This window comes from Patagioenas fasciata, chromosome 2 (genome assembly GCF_037038585.1).
Source record: "Patagioenas fasciata isolate bPatFas1 chromosome 2, bPatFas1.hap1, whole genome shotgun sequence".
NCBI lineage: Eukaryota > Metazoa > Chordata > Aves > Columbiformes > Columbidae > Patagioenas > Patagioenas fasciata.
In genome coordinates this window covers 100,419,107-100,439,319 of record NC_092521.1, presented here as the reverse complement: position 1 = coordinate 100,439,319, position 20,213 = coordinate 100,419,107, and the positions used below count along the sequence as shown (strand labels likewise).

The 20,213-nt window shown below is 44.1% G+C and overlaps 2 protein-coding genes across 4 annotated transcripts in view; one reads left to right on the top strand and one right to left on the bottom strand.

Annotated features, from left to right (window-relative positions):
* DCDC2 (doublecortin domain containing 2) overlaps window positions 1-3,301 on the top strand; it is a 71,656-nt gene extending 68,355 nt beyond the window's left edge. For both annotated transcript variants that reach the window (XM_065832657.2, XM_071804630.1), the window contains exon 11: window positions 229-3,301. In XM_065832657.2, the coding sequence (XP_065688729.1) occupies window positions 229-336 (108 nt within the window). In that variant the 3' untranslated portion in view covers window positions 337-3,301. The remainder of the gene's footprint in view (window positions 1-228) is intronic.
* An 8,921-nt stretch (window positions 3,302-12,222) lies between these two features.
* Window positions 12,223-20,211, bottom strand: NRSN1 (neurensin 1). Of its 2 annotated transcripts, none has more exons than XM_065832713.2 (3): window positions 20,021-20,211; window positions 14,822-15,019; window positions 12,223-13,795 (listed from the first exon to the last, which is right to left on the bottom strand). In XM_065832713.2, exons 2-3 carry the CDS (start codon window positions 15,008-15,010, stop codon window positions 13,397-13,399), a joined length of 588 nt encoding a protein of 195 aa, XP_065688785.1. In that variant the 5' UTR covers window positions 15,011-15,019; window positions 20,021-20,211; the 3' UTR covers window positions 12,223-13,396. The 2 variants fall into 2 exon arrangements, with proteins under 2 accessions (XP_065688785.1, XP_065688784.1); XM_065832712.2 differs by lacking the exon at window positions 20,021-20,211 and adding an exon at window positions 18,182-19,668.
* Between the last annotated feature and the right edge of the window lie 2 nt (window positions 20,212-20,213).

Below are 20,213 nucleotides of genomic sequence, written 5' to 3'. Positions count from 1 at the left end.
GGCTATGTGGGTAACTGGATGTTTGATGAAGGAACTGGGGAGGAAAGTCTAATTTGAGTGCTTTCTCCTTTGGAAGGTATATAATGTGAATAAAAATGTTAATGTGATCACTCTCAAAACACAGGTTTTGACATTAAAAATCCCCTGTGGAAATTTTAGTATGAAGAGCTAACACTGTATTGAAATGAAGTACTGATGAAGTTAACACTACATATCCTTTTTCTCTAGGTTGATTTCCATCTTGAAAAAATGTCCAGAAATCCAAGGGTGACAATCACCAGCCCACAGGAAAGTGAAAAAAATGACCAGAGCAGTGACTATGCTGCAGTTGCATAGACAGAAAAAATGTAATGAGCAGAAAATGAAAGATTATAATCCTTTAAATATAAAGCATGTTATTTTTGTGATTGGTAACTTATAATAGGAAGATAAGTTGAGTACATATTGAGGCTTGAGTTGATAATGCCATATGGAATGATACATAAACCAAACATAAATAGGTACTAAAGGAACATAAAAATATTTTTACAAGGTGATACTTTCCAGTAGAATTTGAGGGGGAAAATACAAGAGTACTGTATAGTAGTATTAGAAATAAATTAACTATTCTGTGATATAAAATGGTTAGCAATAATAGAATAACCACCAAAATGACATTGTTCCAGAAAAAGGAAAAAAAAACCACCCAAATTTGATGGCAAAACATTTTTGCAGATGCGTTCAGAAAAGAGAAACAATTTCTGACTTTTAATGAGGACATATGCAGTTTTTCCTTTAAATTCCACATGATATATGTGATTTGCAGGCATAACATTAAAGTGTAAGTAGAATACGTTGCTCACTTAATGGACTTAGGCTCACAAAAAATGTTGTACTATAATGAGGTGTTAGTTGTAATATTACAAAATAGTAGATTTTCAATATATTGATTAGGATCATTCATTTTTACATTCATATATAGCACTAATGTAGTACTATGAATGTATGTAGACAGCCTACAATGCTGCAGCTTGTTCCCATTTACAGCAAGAAGCTTTGCTGATTGTCCTGCATCAATTCACTAAACAGTGAATTGTTATCATAATGAAAAAAGTAAAGGAAGAGTATATAGCAGATTAGTTTCAAATTAGTTGAGTTTGAATGGATTTGTAATTTAATCTATGTGAAATTTAATATATTGAAGAAAAAAAATTAATAGGCCTGGATTCAGACTGAAATTGCCATGAATCCATTGCTACCAATGGAGCCATTTTAATATGAAACATTAGGATGTGCCCACCGGTTTTGTGTAAAAGTTGGGAACAATTTCTGCATTTATGAATCCTTTACACAGCCTTAATGGTTAGAAATGCATCCTCAGCCATTTGAGCAAACTGGCTTCTGATAGGCTGTGGCTTAATTTGCATTAGTAAATAAGGCATTGACCCACAGTATTAGTTCTGTTAATGACAGCAATCCTCTTTCTCGTACTGCTTCTCTGTTAGTAATGGGAATAATTTGTAGTTCATAGAAATAGAGCTCTGAGCATAATTTCATTAAGTATACAAAAAGAATAGTGGGTTTCCTTACCTTTAATGCTGGTAACTTATTACTATGAGAAATTAAATGTCATTTTTGCTGATTTCTTGCCATTAATACAAAAAATACATTTATGAACAAATTGAACTTGAAGCACTGTTGGAGGAACGTGAAAAAGCACCTGCCATGACTGAAACTCATATAAATGTATTCACTTTTTCTAGTAACTATGAAATATATTTTTTCCAAAAGAGTAGAAATATGTAGAGATTCTTCAGCAAGTTTCTGGGTATTGGCAGTGTAGATATAAACCCATAATGTTAAAAACCATGAGAACAGGGTTAGAATGTTTTGCCCTGTGGCATCTGTGAATTGTCTATGATTCGTGTGTCCTTAGTTGAACTGTCTGACAAAGACCTGAGAGAATATTATTACATTTGTGATCAGTTCAGAATAAGCTCCTAATTTAGCTAAGCTCTTAAGCAAGTCTTTTATTTGATACAGCAGTTAAGCCTGTGCTCAAATACCTGGGATTTCACTGGTATTTAAGAAAATATTTAAAGTTAAGCAGAAGTAAAAAACAAACACTCCCCCAGCCCCTCCCAACAAAATGAATAAAAGTTCCTCCGGGTACCTTTATAGTTAATCTAGCACTGGAAAAATATAAGCAGCAACATTGAAACCTGTCAAAAAATACTTAAGCAGCCAGAGAAGGCAGCTCTGTCTCCTCGGGGAGCTTAGGGGAACTTACCCGCAGAACCTTCGGTGCAAAGCTGACCAAGGAAGATGGCTAATGCTGCATCTTTGCTCACTTAGAGCTGAAAAGCTCATATACTCACCAGTAAACATGGGCTTAAATGTGTTCCTGAATCAAGACAAATCGCAGTAATCTTGTACTGACATTACCGTGGATGGGCTCTTGGCTAGAAGCTAAGGGTGAATCAAATACAGGACCCGACTTCCTGTCATCCTATTGCAGATTAAGACTTGAACAACCTCTGAGGTTTTCTTCGTCCTCAAAAGCCTGAAGTTAAATTGACACCCAAAATTATCTGTTAGATGTATTTAATTTGGAGAACATTTGCCTCAAAATGTTGTACCTAGAAATAATATTTAGAAGAAACGGAGGGATTTGTATGGTTGTACTTTTCTCCCTTTGGTTTCTATTCATAGCTTCTGTCTGCCAACAGCTTCTGTCATTTATTAACTTTTCCTCAAATGTTCAATGTCTTCCATGCTTAGAGATTTACTTAAGAGTAATTTAAATGCTTGAACTAAATTCTAGGGAAGTTCAATATTATTATTTTCTTTCATGGGAACATGAAATCCCTATGAGTGCTATTCGGCCTTTAATATGTTTCCTCCTCTGTTTTCTTATAAGAAAGACGAGATACATGTCTTCAGAACAGCAAATCAGACATTTTGGACATAGAGATGTAACCGTTTTGTCATCCACCTTTGAAACACTGAAATAATGAATTTTGTATCAGTTTTTTTATAGAGAGAAATTAGTTTATGCATAACAAATAATTCTGATGTTAACGTAGAAATTAAACAAAAAACATACAGGTGGTGTTGCTAATAGCTTTTCTGTCTGTATTTGCCTTGTGTGATGGCTTAACTCAATTTTACATGAGAAATACATTATTTTGTTAAGCTTATGTAATGTTTTTTTAATAAGCTTATATGCAACAGTTCTGAAGGTTTTTTTTAAGAATTGCTTTCTCATTTTGGTTTTATTTTTAAAAATTATTTGCTATTAAAGAGAACTAGCATACAGATATTCCTGTGTTTTGTCTCATATGATTATTGTCCATGCATTTCAATGTAAAAACCAGTCAGATCTCTCTTATGTAAGAATTGTTTGCTTGGATGCTCACTGTCATTTTCTGGACCCCAGCCTTTGTGCTGGCACAAAGGTGCAGCAGGTCAAGTCAAGCTCCCTCTGTACAATTATTTTTTGAAAGCATTTTCTTTTTTTCAATACTCCAAAATAAAACCTGAAAAAATTTAAATTCCCCTCCTGAACATCCAAGTTACAACCTCAACACTGGTGATTTTCAGGAGGGTGGTCCTGCCCTGTTTCTTCCAGGTGTGCAGAAAAGCACCAGCCAGGTCATCAAACAGCTGCATGTAATGGCTTCAGCCTCAGTGGCTATTTTGGCTCTGGTCCTCCAGGCTCTCCAGGTCATGACTGGAGAAAAATTGCCCTCCAGACAGTGATACAAAATATCTGAGATCCTGGCTGAGTCACTACTAATGGAAAAGGCAGCTTAAGAACGAGCCTAAAATTAGATGATATAGAAGGATAACGTCCGCTTGGGATCCATATCAAAATCCTTCCTCTTCCCCTCACCTCTTTGAAGAAACTGACTTTCACAAGAAGGAGAAACTTTGGCTGGCATTGCAAAAGGCAGTAATAGCATGTAATAAAGCCTAAGTAACAGGATACAAAAGCACTGTTTACCCTGTAACAACTTGCAGTGGCGCTGAAGGAATGGAATGGTGGCCTCTGTCGTTCCCCCCTTGGCTCTGCCTGGATTCCTCCTGTCTGTTCAGAGAGGAAGAAAAGGAGCACTGAAAGCAACTCCCTAGCTGCCCTTGCCATGAAGTTAAGCACTTTTTAAACAAGTGTAAAATAAAGAACAGCTTGCAAAGGCAGCATGTAAATCAAAACCTGTACTGTAAAGTGGCAGGATGCTTTTGTTAACAAAAGGTATGTATATAGAGAGTTATGTGTTTTTTTTCCTCACTGTGCTACCTGTGGTTTGGGGTTTTCTTCTCTTTCAGCCTTTTCCCAGAGGAACATCAGGCACGTGAGCCCCACTGAGGAGTGTGGGAAAAAGTTAGGTACAGAATAGGAAGTCATCGATTTGTAGCAGCTCGAATAAAGGGGAAGGTGCCTAAACACAGAGGAGGGCTCTAGCACCACCAGCCCAAGCTTTTCTGCAGTCACTGGGTCAGCCTTCAGGTGTGAGGGCTGCGGAAGCTGCAGTGGAACGAGGAGCATCCTCTGGTGGGCTGCGCTCAGTAAAGGAGCCAGAGTCAGTATGGGTGTTACAGATCAAGTTGGTGCTTGCATCATAAACTGACAACAAGAGTGATGCTTAGCCCTAAGTCTAAAGCACTTCAAGCCTCACCTTTCAGAGTAAAATAATGTTTTCACCATCATGGAAGGCTGTTGAGACATTGAACAAAAGGTTTTACAAGAAGAGTTTAAGGGAAACAACATTTCCTAAGACACACCGCATTGCTTTCAAATCTTTTTAGGGCCATTTATTCTTTCTTCTTTCTCATACTACCTGTATCAGATACCAGGAAAAAAAACCACAAAGTTCAGCTTCTTACCTTTAAATATGAAAACATTGGAGTTTCCTCCTCTTTCAAAAACTGTTCAACTCCACAGAATGAAAAAGTATTGCTAGAAGCTCATACTCCAAACCTAATGCATTATCTGGTAGGATAGATCCTGTCAAGATACTGAAAACCATCATTTATCTTTAGTCATTAAGAAAACTGCTTCCAACCCTTTTTTCTCCTGAAGCTGAGCAAGACTTGACCGCACTGTGAGCATACCTGATGCACACTGATGGCTGATCCAGCTTCTTCCCAGGTAAAACCTGTCACACAGTGGCTCTGACAGCATGGCCAGTACTGCTGGCAGCAGCCTGCCTATCTTCTCCCCATTCTGGGGGAGAAGGGGCCCCTTCACCCTGCAGACATCACCCCTACCATAGCCATACCTCCTGTGGAGCTATGCCCCTTACTCGTGGCCTTGGCTCACTTTCCTGGTGCAGGTGAATTGTGTTTAGGAGGAGATAAGCTGGTGGGAGCCTTTGGGACACCTGCTCCTGCTTGAGAGGCTGGGAATGGCCAGCCTTGGGGGGAAAAAGTGCTCCAATCTCCAGCTGAAGACCCAGTTGAATGTCACAGAAGGAAGGAGCTGAGAATTAGGAGACCACAAAGTCAATCCTTGAGGTAGGAGGAAATTGCTATTTTGTTAGTGAGCACTTAGGGCGGTGGTGTCAAACTCATTTTCACCGGAAGCCACATCAGCCTTGTGTTACTTTCAAAGGACCGAATGTAATTTTAGAACTGTACAGTCATCTGCGAGGCTGATGTGGCCCTGGTGAAAATGAGTTTGACACCCCTGACTTAGGGGATGGCTACCATCCCTTTGCATTTATGCCCCTGAGGGAAGAAAATATCTTCAGATCTGTGATGTGTAGGTTTTTCTGTTTGTCTCAGGTGGGAAGGACTTCTGGTTTCAGTAGAGAGCTGATTTAAACTTCTCTGCCTCAGTGGTGAAGGGGTAGGGTCAGACATGAGCAGTCATGCTGCTGCTGTGCTTCAGATACCCAGTTTGGCATCCTCATGTGGAAGTTGCCCTCACTTCCACTACTGATTTCATTACTCCATACCATCTCCATGTCTTTCTGCTTCTCTGCTGTATTTGCTTCTTTTAGTTTGGTTGTGAGAAAATATATTTCTAAAAATAATACCTGTCTGTGCTCCATGTTAATTCTCACTTAGAAATTGTTGGTGCAAAGCCAGTGTCTGCAGAGAAACCTGACCTTTACACCTTCTCCTGCTATTTTCTTATTACTCCTACTGCCCCTCAGAGTTCGCAGCAAATAGGAACTAACTTAGTAAGCTAAGGGCTGGCATTTGCATCCACTGTTTAGAAGTAGTCTCCTGCAGAGGAAAGGTAAGTAGATGGAGGCTATTTCTCCTTTCCGCGCAACAAAAGGCCTAGTTCAAGATGACCAAAGGGTTTGTCATTCAAAGCATCCTGACTTGTTAGAAGTGGCTCATCCCAGGACAAGGAGGGTAGGGTAGATAAACTTCTTGGGTGCTTCTGGTTGGGGACCTTGCCCTCAGACACATCTAATGCTTGCAGATAGGTCTATGTGTGCAGCTGTCTGCTGCAGTAGCATCATACTCACTCACTCAGGAGACACAGCCAGTGACGTCCTTGCAGAGCAGGTATGGAGATAGTTTGGTGTATGCTCTGATGTTCTTCTAAACCAACAACTGTGCAATCCATATCTGGGTGTTTTGAGGGTGAGGACTCAGTGGCCTGGTCTACACTGCTCTTGGAGGGTGGTTTGGAAACTGCCTTGTGTATGCCTGCCTGCTGGGTTGCTGGCAGGCGACTGATTTGGATACACTTGGCAGCATACCCAACAACTAGATATCGTAGGCCTCTCAACGTGAATGCCATGCATATGTCTGCAGAGAGAAAATGATCCGGATATTGGCTGTGGAGCTACTTTTATGCTGAGGCCTTTGTTTTATGCTGTTGATTCAGGCAGGGGAAAATCTGCATGATCTAGAGGATGCTTTCCTGTCATACATAAGGCTAAGCTTGTATGATGTGTGGTGTCTGGAGAAAGAGCAGTTTGGTTCAGAAGGTAGTGCTGGGGCATTCCTCACAGGGCAGTTCCCAGAGCTGGAGAAATGACAGTGAGGCAGGGGACCCAGAGAACACTGCCTGTCAGGGCAAAGATTTGATGGCAGTTCACTTAGGCATGTGGTTAAACACAGTCATAGACTCACAGAATCATACAATGTCCTGAGTTGGAAGGGACCCACAAAGATCATCGAGTCCAGCTCCTGTCCCTGCACAGGACAACCCCACAGGTCACACCCTGTGTCTGAGGGCTTGTCCAGTCTCTTCTTGAACACTGTCAGGCTTGGGGCTGTGACACCTCCCTGGGGAGCCTGTTCCAGCGCTCCACCGCCCTCTGGGGGAAGAACCTTTTCCTAATGTCCAACCTAAACCTCCCCTGCCACATCTTCCTGACATTCCCTCAGCTTCTGTTGTTGGTCACCAAAGAGAAGAGATCAGCACCTGCTCCTCTTCCCTTGTGAGGAAGCTGTAGCCCCATGAGGTCTCCCCTCAGTCTCCACCAGTGCAGAGACATATTTAAGCCAACTAACTCAACCTATTGCTTTCCACAGTTACGTAATTGTCTGGAGGTCAGCACAAACTAGCTGCAGTCCATCCTACTGTCATCCTGAGCTACACAGGGGCTGGTTACCTGCACTGCAATCATGTCTCATTAACAGGTGTTCATTCCAAGGGACAAAGCTCTTACCACAGTCCATGTCAGGAGTACTCCAAAAGATGGTCACCTCTTACCCTGGGGAAACCTGAGACCTTGGCTGTCAAAGTTCATGTGGCTTCTATGGTGGTTTTGGAAAAATGCTGGAGCTGCCACTACCCTCAGAGCTCAGCTACAGGACATAGTTGAAAGGAGGTGGCACTGCCTCCGGTGGCTATATTGGGCCTCAGTGACAGCCTCTGCTCTGCTTTGTGTTGACGATGTGTGCCTGTTCTGGGCCAGCTCAGTCACCTCTGCTTTGCAAGGGGAGGTGCAGATGAACCAGCTTGGTTGTGGCCTTACAAAGCTGCGAGCCAGAGAGCCAGCCAGCCTGTATGTGATGGATCCTGAGGGCCCTCTCTGACAACCTGTGCCTCTTGGAGATGGTGGCAAAGTGTTCAGCAGTCTTTGAAGTCAGTGGCTTTTTTCTTGGCATAAACTCACTCTAATTTCAGGAGAAATCCCTTTGCAAGGGGTCAGGTGAGAGCTGAACTCAGTCTGAGCAAGAGCTGTCAGAAGAGATTTATTTGTACATTAAAGGGAAAAATGTGTTCTCATGCTGGTAACGATGCATTTGTCCAAGAATAAAGTCCTTGTGCTTGTCTAATCATCTGTAGTGAAGAGAATATCGATGTTAAAAGTTGTTGTTTTTTAATATCTACTTCCTTTAAGATTTTAGCCACCATATTTATGTTGTTCTAGTCACAGGTTTTAGACCTGCAGCAAGTTTTTTTCTGTGCTTTCAGTATTCACTATCTCATCTGATCTTCATTAACAGATGACCAATATTGCTGCTTGAAATGCTGCATTTTGCCAGATCTCCCCCAGGGACTGCTTCCCGCTTGCCTCTCTCCTCCATCTGGCTCCCCGTGCTGCCATTTCAGGCAGGCACATTTTGCACCCCCTACAAGGTGTGCCTGGGGCAGAGGTCCCTCTCCCCTCACCCCTGCTGCTGTCCCAAAAATAGATGCAGAGACTTAGGAAGGAAATGTCAGGGCTTGAGGTTCCTGAAGGAGGCAGGGAGAGAAAGGGCAGAAGATGCTGAAGTCATTAGGCAAGCAGACGTGGGGAAATAATGACATTCCAGAAAAACTTCTCACCAGCTGAACAGGTACCCTCCTGGCCTCAGACTGGGAGGTGCCTTAGCTGGGCAATGGCCTGAATTCACAAGTCTTGAGGCTGAAATTGCTGGAGCAGTGTATCTCGTACATCGTTAAATTGACTAGCTTATTAGCAGTATTTAAAAATGATGTCCCATCTTTAGTTGCAAAAACTCATGAATTGTGGAAAAGTGAGCCTGCAAAAAAGCAGCTGCAAATGATTAGACAAAACAATGAAAGAAGTCATTTGATGCAGACTCATCTGTCTGCAGGGCTATTTGCCTGACCTGCTGTTAATATGCAGAGATTATTTTCATAACAGTCCCTCTGTAAATTATTTGACAGCAAAGCTGAGCTTTGCCCTGCTTAATGCGTATCAAGTGAGCTGATGCAGGAAACACATGCTGTGTGGTCTGCTGTGCATCCAGATAAGTGCTGGAGAAAATCAGGGTGTGGATGGATTGTTTGGCCAGAGCTCAGAAGGCCCTAGAAAGAACACACATGGTCTCTAAATATCGGAAATAGTGGGAGGCTACATGGGTCTCCCCATTTGCGATGAGGTTCTTTGGAGACAAACCATGCCATCGGGATGATCTGGCAAAGCCCAAACATTGCTTCTGTAAGCAATATGTGGGCATTAATGCCAAACGATCAGTGCAGGGTAATGCTCTGTTAGAGATGCTTCTTTCAGCTGTGGAAGTGGTGGGACGAGGAGGGAGCGAGGCTGGACCTCCAAAGCCTGCTCAGAAAGTGTCGTCTTGCTGTTCCTGACGTGCAGCGAGCTTAGAGGGCAGCCTGCTGTGTAATGGCACGATGACCCGTCAATGCTGAATGAACCAAAGTGCTAATACCTTTATTTTACCAAAATTGTTGCTCTGCTCTTAGCCCTTTGATAGAAACCTGCTGGTAAAGTGCATCCAACGCTCTTGCAGTCTTTTGCTGTCTGCTGTGGATTTCATGTCTTTGCGGGCTAAAAAGCCACCCTGGTGTGCAGGTTCTGCTGCTGCTCTCCCCCTGCCAAAGCTCATTCTCTCTCTGCGGGCTGCTGGTCAGGACACTGCAGCCTCCCCACTTTTCTGTTGCTGTGTTCATGAAGAGCTGTTTGCTTGCACTTGCGCATGATTAACAGTCTCATACTTGGAAATGGCAGGCTGAGGCCGTTGCAGAAACTGGAAATTAAATCTGCTTTCAGGCAGCTTAGGAGGAGGGGATGTTTCTGCATATCTGCCTTTGCCTGTGATTCACTCTGCACTGGGAGCAAATGGAAAATAGAGGGGTCAGGACAGCCTGGAGTGGGGAGGACAGAACAGACGCTGAAGGGAAGCCTGTTCTGTGCAGTGGTAGAGGAAGCAGACCTAACCTTCAGGAGTGCACATATTAACAAAATGAAGTCACCGATCACCATGCAGAATGAAAAATGTCATTTCTTTCACAGTTGCAGAGAAAACAGTGTTGTGCTAAGAGGGGTTGCATTGTAATTTTAAGACAAATGAGGCTAAAAGAGAAGCTAGAAATAAGGTGAGCATGAAGAAACTGAAAGAAGCCACTTGAGTAGAGGAGTCAGAGGGTTGGAAAAAGAAAAGCTTGGCTGCTCAAGCCATATTTTATTTGCACTAGGGAATTCATTAATGTGCCCTTTGCAAAAGCAAAAGGAGCCAGTGCCAGGAGGGTGGTCCCAGAGTGAAGCCTGCTCTGCAATTTGGTGTGGAATGGGAAAAGGGAAAAAGCTGCACGTTAGGCAAAAGATATGCGCAAGGACAGATTGCTCTCAGCCTCGCTGCCCCTCACTGCTCCCCCGCAAGAGACTGTGTCATGGGCATTTTCCATGGGAACAGCAAAAAGCACATCTCCGCTGCTGCTTTGCTGATGCTTCAGTTCCTGCACCAAAGGATGACAGTGTTAAAACATTACAAGGAAATGGATCTCGAAAATGTTTCACACCTTAAAACTTTCCAGCATGTGGCTTCTTAATAGTAACAGAATAATTTCCGGCTCAGTATTTCCACAAAAGCCATGTGCAGCACTGATTCTCTGCTGTGAGAGATTGCAGCCTCTGGAGTTCTTAATTCTGAATAAACTCTTAGGCAACTGAAACAAGGGTTTAGTGAGGTGAAATGTGTGTCGCAACATCAGCTACCACAGCATTACCAGCTTTGCTGCTGCTGAATCCCAAATGCCTTTCCTATCCCAGCGAGCTTCAGCGAGATCCTGGAGACTTTTTCTTTATCCCTGACACCTGGGTAACGCCACACATGACTCATCCTCTCTGTCAAGAGCATGTTCAGTTCTGCAGGAGTGATGCACCGTGGGACCGAACACCCAGGGCCTGGATCAGCTTGATTCATTATGTGCCGGGTCAGCTGTCCTCTGGACAAATATTCAGCAACACTTGCACGTGTGTATCTACATGTGGGCTGTGCTTTCAGAAGAACTATATACCCATATAGCTACTTCAGGTAAACAAGCCTAATTGCGCTTTCTTTTCCAGCTGAATTTTCAGTCAAGCTTCTAGTACAGCATTAACAAAAGGTAGGTGGAGAGAAGGGACTCAGTAATAGCTACAGGATCTCTCACTCCCATCTCCTTCAGTGGACTTCACTATAAAACTTAAATGTCACATTTCTTCCATGGACTGTTTTTAATTAAAAACTCTCCACTGAAAAGGTCAGGACAGCTTGACTCTCTGCCACCCACACACCAATAGCCAGAGAGCAGTGAAATCTAATGGCAGTAAACAAAATTCATCCCAGCCTGCAAAGAAGGTGCTGAGGACCCTCTTCACCTGGAGTAACTAATGAAGGGCAGTGGTGGCAGGCTGTCCCCCAGTCCCAGTCCTGCTGGGTGCCTTGTAACCGCTGCCCCTCACCCCTGTTCTTGCTAGCTTTCTTTACAAATAATACCCAGCTCCTCACCTTACCAGTCTTCTCATCTTTTCCTCCTTAACACTACTTCATCTACGTCTCCCTCGAGATCACTATCTTATTTCTAAGCATTGGGTGCAATATGCTTTTGCCTTTCTAATATACGGGTGCCAGTGAATTGTCAGATGCACCAAAACTTACTCCATTTCACTCTCTGCATGCATCTTTTCAGCACTAGTGTTCAGACACTGCAATTGCATTGCTAAGCTGGGCACTTCTTTCACAGAAGAAAATTTTACTTCTGATGCTGTTGTCAGCCATGATAATTATTACAGATTCAGCTGAAACTTCCAAACACGTATGTTCTCGTTTATTTAACTTGTGGAAATATGAACCAACTCACAGACCACAAAATATTTTATCAGCAAGGGAACAGCACAGTTCCTGCCATGTACCTGTCATTAGTGTGCTAGAATCTTTTTGATTCAGCACCAAAGCGACTTCCTAACCTATGAAAGCTGAAAACACAGACTGCATTAAGAGACCGGCAAGTTTCAACTGCCAATTTCTCCTTTCAAACCAAAATATTAAATATACAGAGAAACCTGTTTGATTAGAAAGAGACTTTTCACAAAATCCATGGTTGGCTCACGCCTAGAACTTTATTCAATCCATTCAAAAAATAGACAGAACTATAAGGTGGCACATATTGTCAGACAGTACAAATGTCACATCTTTCTTTATACATTTTAATTTAAATCCATAGATGAAGACAGTGAAAGAATTGCCCTGGGTGGGAAAATAATTAAGGGTCTTCCATGAAAGGACAAGTCTTCAAGTAAGCATTTGCACAAATATATCTGATTAAGCATAACTCTTTCTATCCTCTATAAAAATATAAACAGCGTTTCAAAATGTCTTTAGGTAAATATGTTAAGGTCATCTAACATGGTACTGACAGAATATGGGGCCTGGGCATGTCAAACCACATTTAGTAATTCATACCTAGCCAAAACTAAAACATTTTGTATGAGCTTCAAATGTAACACAATATAATGAAGGAAACAATATCAAACCAAAGTTGATACACAAGTATGATGTTCCTCCTACCATATGAATTCCTTTATTTTGTATTTTTTGTTAACATGGCAATGACCAAGACAAAAGTGGCAGTTTTGCACAGGTTAATTGTAACTCAGGATCAAGTATAACTTCCTTTTCCCAGAAAGTAACACCGCTGGGAAGTGACATGTGCCAGGATCAAATTAAGAGCACTCACTGTCATGGATGTTTTACCTGTGCAGTATTACTTTGATACAGACTATAGCATGTGACAGAAGGATAAGTGCAAATTACAAGGGCAGAATCTTGGCTTCCCAGACAGCAGAACCAGGCAGTAAAAGTAAGACTAAACAGTACTTCAAAGGAAAGACGAAAATTAAACAAAAAGCGAACTCATCTAAAATTTAAGTAGTGGGATGTAGGGTGTTCCTGGTAGAGCTGTCATAAATGCACCCTATGTTTTCCAGGGATGCAATCTGATAAGCTAAACACCTAATCATCATTGCAAGGACCTATTGGTTCACCACAGATTAAAATGTTCAAATACACTGAATACGTTGGTCACAGGTCTAATCACATAATTTCCCTTTTCCCAATCCTAAATTTGTATTGGAGCAGGTTCCCCATCAGCTGTGTGTTTGTATAGCACAGCACTTGATGTTGTAATTAACTAGCACATATGCCAACAACAGCTGGTATTTTCCAGTTAAAGTGATCTGCAAGTGAGAAACAAAACCTGAGGAAAAGGTCAGGTTTCAGATAAAGGTTGGACATTTTGAACTTTGGACAAAGTGACAGGTATCTTTGATTCTCCCGGTGCTGGCGCTTTTGTGACTGGGTTTGCATGGGATTTTATATCAGCTATTCTCTCTTTAAATCTTTGCTGCAGGTACTTTTCCTCTTTGGAATAACTTTTAGCAAAAGCAGACATCAGCAGACACACTGCCACAGTGGACCCTCCAACACAAAACAAGATTGCTCCTACCAGTTTGCATATATCAAGGGACCCATTAAACTGAATGGCACGGGTATCCACGACAACAAAATCATCTTTCCCGAGAGCTTCGATTTTCGGTGGCACAAGAAAACCCACTACAAGAACCGTTAAACCTATCAGCATAAAAGCCGTCCCAGAGATGAGTCCGACCTGGAAAACAAACAAACAAACAATTAATGTGCCTTTCCAGTTTTTAGTTGGTAAAATGTCCTAGGAGGCATTTAGCTTTCACAGTGTCTTGCAGGTACAGTTCTCTTTTCTAGAAGGCTGGTATTTTCTTTTAGGCCATATGTGGCCTCACTAGAATGAGAATATAGGGAGAAACTGTCTTCTTACAACTCATATTTATATAATTCAGTATTGACATTTCTGGAAACAACAGAATATGTATCTATACATCTAAATAGCATTTCATGTCCAAAGGCCCCACCACAGACAGGAACACAGTTTAACCCCACTGCTGTGTGACTGATTATCTCTTTAACTTAAGGTGCTGGTTAACCCCATCAATTCAGTCCCTGCTGGTAGTCTGTGTCATATCCACCACTTGCTTTTACTCCATGAAATGTCATTCCTTTGCAGGAATTAGAAGAATGTTGCCATTGCTGTGAACAGATCACATAACATTTCTAGCACATTTCAAGTATAAGAGCAAATTTTGGCTCACACAGAATGGCCCTACCATCAAAGCAGAGGGGTTGGATTAGGTGGCCTCACAGGCCCCTTCCAACCTCTGGTGTTCTCCAATTCTGTCAAGTTCGCTGACCTTAATGGAGATATTGTGGTTTTCTTGATCCCTAGGTCACACAGTCTTAGAGTTACTCTTGTTAACCTACCAATCCTATTTCCAATATTCTGGCAGGACTATTGTAGGTGCAGAGAAGACGTAAACTACACTTTCAAGCTATGTGTGGGGTTTCCTGGACAAGACTTTGATGTTTCAGTGACATGGCTCCTTGTGACAGAAAATCTAAAGGATCACAAAACCCCAAGACTCCCTTGGAAGCTCATGTATCTTGGTAAAAGCACCCTGCTTTCAGGCAGATGGTTATTCAGTCATCTCAGGGAAAACTGAGTAACAGAAGGTCTTCCTGGATGAATATCTAAACACATTAGTTATATGGGAAAGTCTTGAAATGAGAGTTATGCTCTCCAGTAAATAGCAACGGGCAGTACCTTCCAGAATGCAGAGCTCCACCTGCTAGGCGATCTCTGGATCTGAAAATCATCCTCATACTCCCAAATTGAAGCTGTGCAGTCCTCATAAAACTGATGCAGGTAGGACCGAACTCCGTAGCGTTGGTACCCTCCCTCGGTGCTGCCCTGCGCATGCTTGGACCCGCAGATGTCAGCATAGGAGCTCATCCTTCCTACCTGCAATGAGAGGTTTCGTGCAAAGTGGATTGTTATTGATGTAGTGGGAGAGCAAAGCTGGCTACAAACTCTCTGGATGACACGAAGAAAAGTAGCCCAAGAGAGACCTTTCCTTCACGTTTTTCCAAACCAAGAGATGACTCTGGTAGAGCTGCATGTGGTGACTCAGCTCAAGGGTACCCGAGGCACCCTGCATCTTGGCGCAGCACAGCCTAAAGGTGCTGCAGGGAACATTCCCTCCCATACACAGGGTGCTTGCTACCCATCTTTCACACTAGCGTGCTCCTGTGTTTCTGTGGAGACTGAAAAAAAAAGCAGAATATATCAGGTAACAAAAGCCAGCATCCCTCAAGGGCTCATGTTGCCTTCCATGCAGAGTCTGCTTCTATCACTTAACTACAGTTTGCAGCCTTAGGAACTTTCCAAACCGCTGGATAAGATTTTTTTCTTTTTTTTTTAATGTTTTTGCCCAAACTTTTGAACTGTAAGACTAAGCACAGATACAACATTCATAGCCACGAGAAGCAGAGGCAAAATAAGCCCTAGACAGACTGAAACTGTATATATCCTGTACTTAAATATGGATAATTAAAAATTAAGAAGACTGAATGCCGTAACAGCACCAATCTGCTCACCTAAGAGAGTGAAAGGGAAATACCAAACTTCTGACAAACCACTGCTCCCTTGGAGAAGTCAATAATCAGGCTCCTGCTGCCGTTAATTAAATCAGAATCTTGACTGCTATGAAAACTACCAACAATGGTCTCTATTCTTTCCGCTTCATGAAAGTTCTCTTAGCACACAAAATTTGTATTTAACTGTGCAGGTTCCAGGCCTGAACTTGCTTGCACAGGTGCAATGCTACTGAATTCATTGAAGTAATACCAGCCCCTAAAAACCTTGAGCAACAGGTCAATGCTACTTAAGCTGACTGACTTCTTTTTAAAGAAGTTCAAAAAGTCCTAGTCCAAAGGGAACTGTTAATCAGTACTTGCATCTGAATGTCACAGCTCAATTTATATCAGATTCAAGCAGTTCATCTGATTGCCAAAGCAATTTTACTTTCTTCCCTCAAAGTAAGGAAGTTTTGACATCCCCATGGCAGCTAAGACCTCCCAATTTTGCAGCCCTTTGCCCTTCAGGAATGGGTGATCTTTCCTGGCTCAGGAATAGAGGGGATTTTGCCTTTGCCTCTTTATAAAGACCAATAATCTTGGGTTTATTTTGTCGATTTAATATGTATTTAGTTTGGGATTTCATGATCTCAACATCTTATAGCTGCAAGTCTCTCTCTCGCAACTCGTGATGAGGCTTCAAGGCCCTCACAGAAGCCAGAACCGAGTGGTAGAGGAGGCCTGCAAGATGCAGGGGTCCCCAACAAGGGCCAAAGCTCCCTCCAGGAGGGAGGAGAACAGTGCTGGCAGCTGAGCTTCACAGAGCTGCAGGGGTAGTGCCAGGCACAGCTTCTGGTAGTAGCCCCTACTTTGAACCAGAGCTGCTTCTCTGACTCTGTGGGGGGGTTTTCTATCTGCTGATGGTACAGCATGGGTGCCCTCGGGAGTGTGCTCAAGGTGCTGGCCTTCCCAGGAAGGCAGTGAAACAGGCAGGTGGATGGAGACCTTGAGACAGCAGGAACCTCCTGGGCAGCACCAGCTGCTCACCAGGTGGGAAGGGAGAGCCTGGCACCTGGACCACCCTGTGCCAAGTTGTATGTCACTAATACTCATGTTTCCCACAACAGTTACTATATTGAGATAAACTTAGTTTGTTATGCTCTTTTACAATGCTATCAGCTTTTGAATGCTATTACTTTTTGAGGTACCAAAAAAAAGTTTTATGGCTATAAGTATATAGTCTGAACTTTTGTGGGGAAATGTGGAAAGTTATTCTACTTTTGCAGCCTGTTTGTTCTTTTGCAGAAGAGCTCTTTTTGTTACCCTTGGGAGTCTCCACTTCTGCTGCTTATTCCCTTCCTGAAAAAAGAGGAAAAGAAGTCCTCTTATCTCACTGCCACTATTTCTTCAATAGCTACCTGTCATCTTCCACAGGACAAGCACTGAAGAGTTCTCATAAAAACATCCATAAAAATACCATAGGGTGAAAGGCCAGGATGAAGCAATGGTACAACTCACCACAGCTGCCCTAGCTCCTACACTCAGGGTCACACAGCCTGTACCTCTGGGATAAAAACAGTTTACATTCATATCCCTCAACATGTCTTTTGGTTATAAGTAAGCAAGCACTCCACCTCTCCATGGGAATGAGAAGAAGCCAACCAAAGGTCTGCAGAGACATGTACTATGTCTAATCTAGGTGCACCTGCTTTAGCAGGTAGGTTGGACTAGATGATCTCCAGAGGTCCCTTCCGACTCCATCCATTCTGTGATTCTGTGACACATTCCCTCAGATCCTTACTTAGATCTTTACTCTTGCATCAACCTTATCTCCATAAAGAAATTATGCTAAACTCCTTGCCAACTTAAATATTTCAGGCAAGCATATTTAGCATCACATAATGAGCAAAAGGGAGGTACTTTCCACATGTGTGACTCTATAAGGTCAATGCAGGGAAGGACCAGACCTAACGTGACCAGATAACGTGGCTTGCCAAAGCTCACTTGCATTACTCCAGCTGCCCCTAGGAGACAATTTTAGAGCTGCTTTGGTTTCTCCAGAATTCAGAAAGCAGGTTGAGCACATTGCTGTGTCTGACCCAGCAACTGTAGTTCACTGCAACTTGAAAATTCAATGTAATGTGACAGAAATCTGTATAAACACTGTTTTGCCTTCACTGTCTGTAGGTTTAGTCAAGAGAGATAAAGGAGGGTGTGGTGTTTCTAACAGCTTCATGAAGAATGGCCTAGAACCACCACACAACCTGAAATCACTTATACTATCAGCAGATTATATTTCTTTAACAATCTAAAATGCTGGTAGTTTTGGTCAGAAGTATGAGCAAAATGATAAATAAGAGTTTGGGAGGCAGAACAGAAAATAATGATCTTTTGCTTGAAGGAGTTTTGATAGCACCAAGTAGTATGATCTTTTAAAACAGAAGGGAAGAAAAAAAAAAAAAGGACTGTCAGCATCATTAATTCTTTTCAAGCACTGCATATTATTAGCCCTATTGAACATTCTTTATGCTCAGACTCTTCCACTTACCATAAGTGATCTCCTATCTTTTGCAAAATGTCTTGTTCCTTAGAGAGAAGGCTTCCCAGACCTATATGACTCATTGAAGCAGCCTGGTAATTTGGCCTAAGGTGGTCTCTTTTCTCAGCTGCAATGTAAACATAATGTTGTTCCTGCTATTTACAGATGGGGCAGAGGAACCGGAACTATTAAGAACATAGTGGGAGAAAACAGTTCTCCATAAACAAGACAGAAACGTGTGTCACACTTTCAATTTACATTGAATGAATAAATACTGCAGTAGTTATGACCTCTTGAGTGTTGGTGAGGTTTTGCCTGTCTCACTTTCATGGCTGAGAAACCACATGCTGCTAAGTTGAGAAACTTTTGCTAAAAAGAGTCACTGTTACCCAAATCCGTATTACGTGCGAGCGTAGGACATGCATCCAGGCTGCAGGAAGTGGTTTAATCATTAAAAGTTTTCAGTACCTAAACCTGAGGTGCCTAGGAACACGTGGGATGTATGATCACAGCTTCAGAGCACACCACTGCGTAGTAGCAATCCATCCCCTAGCAACTTTTGTTTCCATGGCAAAAGCTGTCCTGTTTACTTTGAGCTTTACTATTCTCCACTGATCTGGCGAGATGTGACTGGACTAGTGAACAGACAGACAAAAAGATGACCATTCTCCAAGAAAAATTACCCCATAAATTTGCCAACTACTTTGCTTTCTTCTTGAAGGGTTGAACGCTTTAAAAAAAATGTACGGAACTGGCATCTGAAAGGCAGGATGAAGCAAATAAGTATGCACCATTATTCTGTGACACCACACAGCCACCAAATGTAAGGCACAAATGCCAGTGGGTTCACTCAGGTGAAGTCCCCCTCTCCAGATTTACACACTTTGACCCTTCTGTTCAGAGGATCCCATTCCCTTTCTTTACCTATAGAAAGCGAGACCGTGTGAAGCAAAAATACTGGAATAAATAACCAGTCTCTGACAGCGATCTCCAAAATGACCTTTCTGATGCCTCGACTACCTGTCATATCTTTGCCCAGTGCTTTTCCAGGCCAGCGGTTGGGCCAAGGAGCACCTGGCCTGACCCAGTCCACCCAAGTCTAACGCGAGCCCTCACACAGCCCTGGCTCCTGCACACGGGGCTGGAGGAGTGGGACCTGCAGCTGCCACTATCCCCCAAGGACGTCTGGGGTGCCCGGTTGCTTTTGGGGCAAACTCCTGCCCTCGGGGGAGAGAGCAGGGCCTTCTACTACGCAGGGGGACAAGGCCCGCAGGGTTACAGCCGTGGCCCCCGTCCCGGGGTGGCGGCTGCCCCGCCCGCTTCCGAGCTCCCAGGTCGCGGCCACTCGGGCCAACGGCCGCACAGGCCGGGGCGGGATCCCCCTCCGGCCGGGTACGACACACTCACGATCGCCCGTTCCCCCGGGCACAGCAGACGAACTCCGCAGCGCCCGCACCTCGGCGGACATCCCGGCCCGCCCAACGGACCGCCGGCGGCCCGGCCTCCCCGAGGGCGGGAGAGCGCACGGCCCGGCCCGGCCCGGCCACCCCGCACCCTGCCCCGGCCCCGCAGAGCCCGGCCGCGGCGCCCCCTAGCGCAGCGCGGCGGTGCGGCCCCCGCCCGTGCCGGGCGGGCCGCAATCCCCACGCCCCCGGCCGGGGAACGAAGCCCGCGACCCCCGCTGTACCGCTCCCCCCCGCCGGGCGGCCGGTGCCCCAGCGCCATCTCCCTAGCGGGAAGCTCCGCGTCGTACGCCCCCCGTGAGAGCACCGACGGTCACGGGAGCCTCCGCCGCCCCCGCCAAACTGCCGAGCCCAAGTTTGCCGGGAGCGGCGGCCCCGGGGTTACCTGTCCCTCCTGCCGCTCCCCTCGACCGGCTGAGCAACCGCGGCGACGCTAGCTGCGGCTCTCCCGCCCCGGTCCCATCTCCGCTCTGCGCCGCGCCGGCCCCAGACACCACGTATTATGTACGGCCCGGAGCGCCGCTCGCTCCCGCTCCGTGCCTGCGCACTGAGGCGCCGCCGGGCGCCCAGGGGCGCTG

Coding starts and splice junctions, on each gene's coding strand:
- NRSN1 (XM_065832712.2), bottom strand. Junction 13,796..14,821: donor GGAGCTCTGCATTCTGGAAG/GTACTGCCCGTT, acceptor TTTGTTTTCCAG/GTCGGACTCATCTCTGGGAC.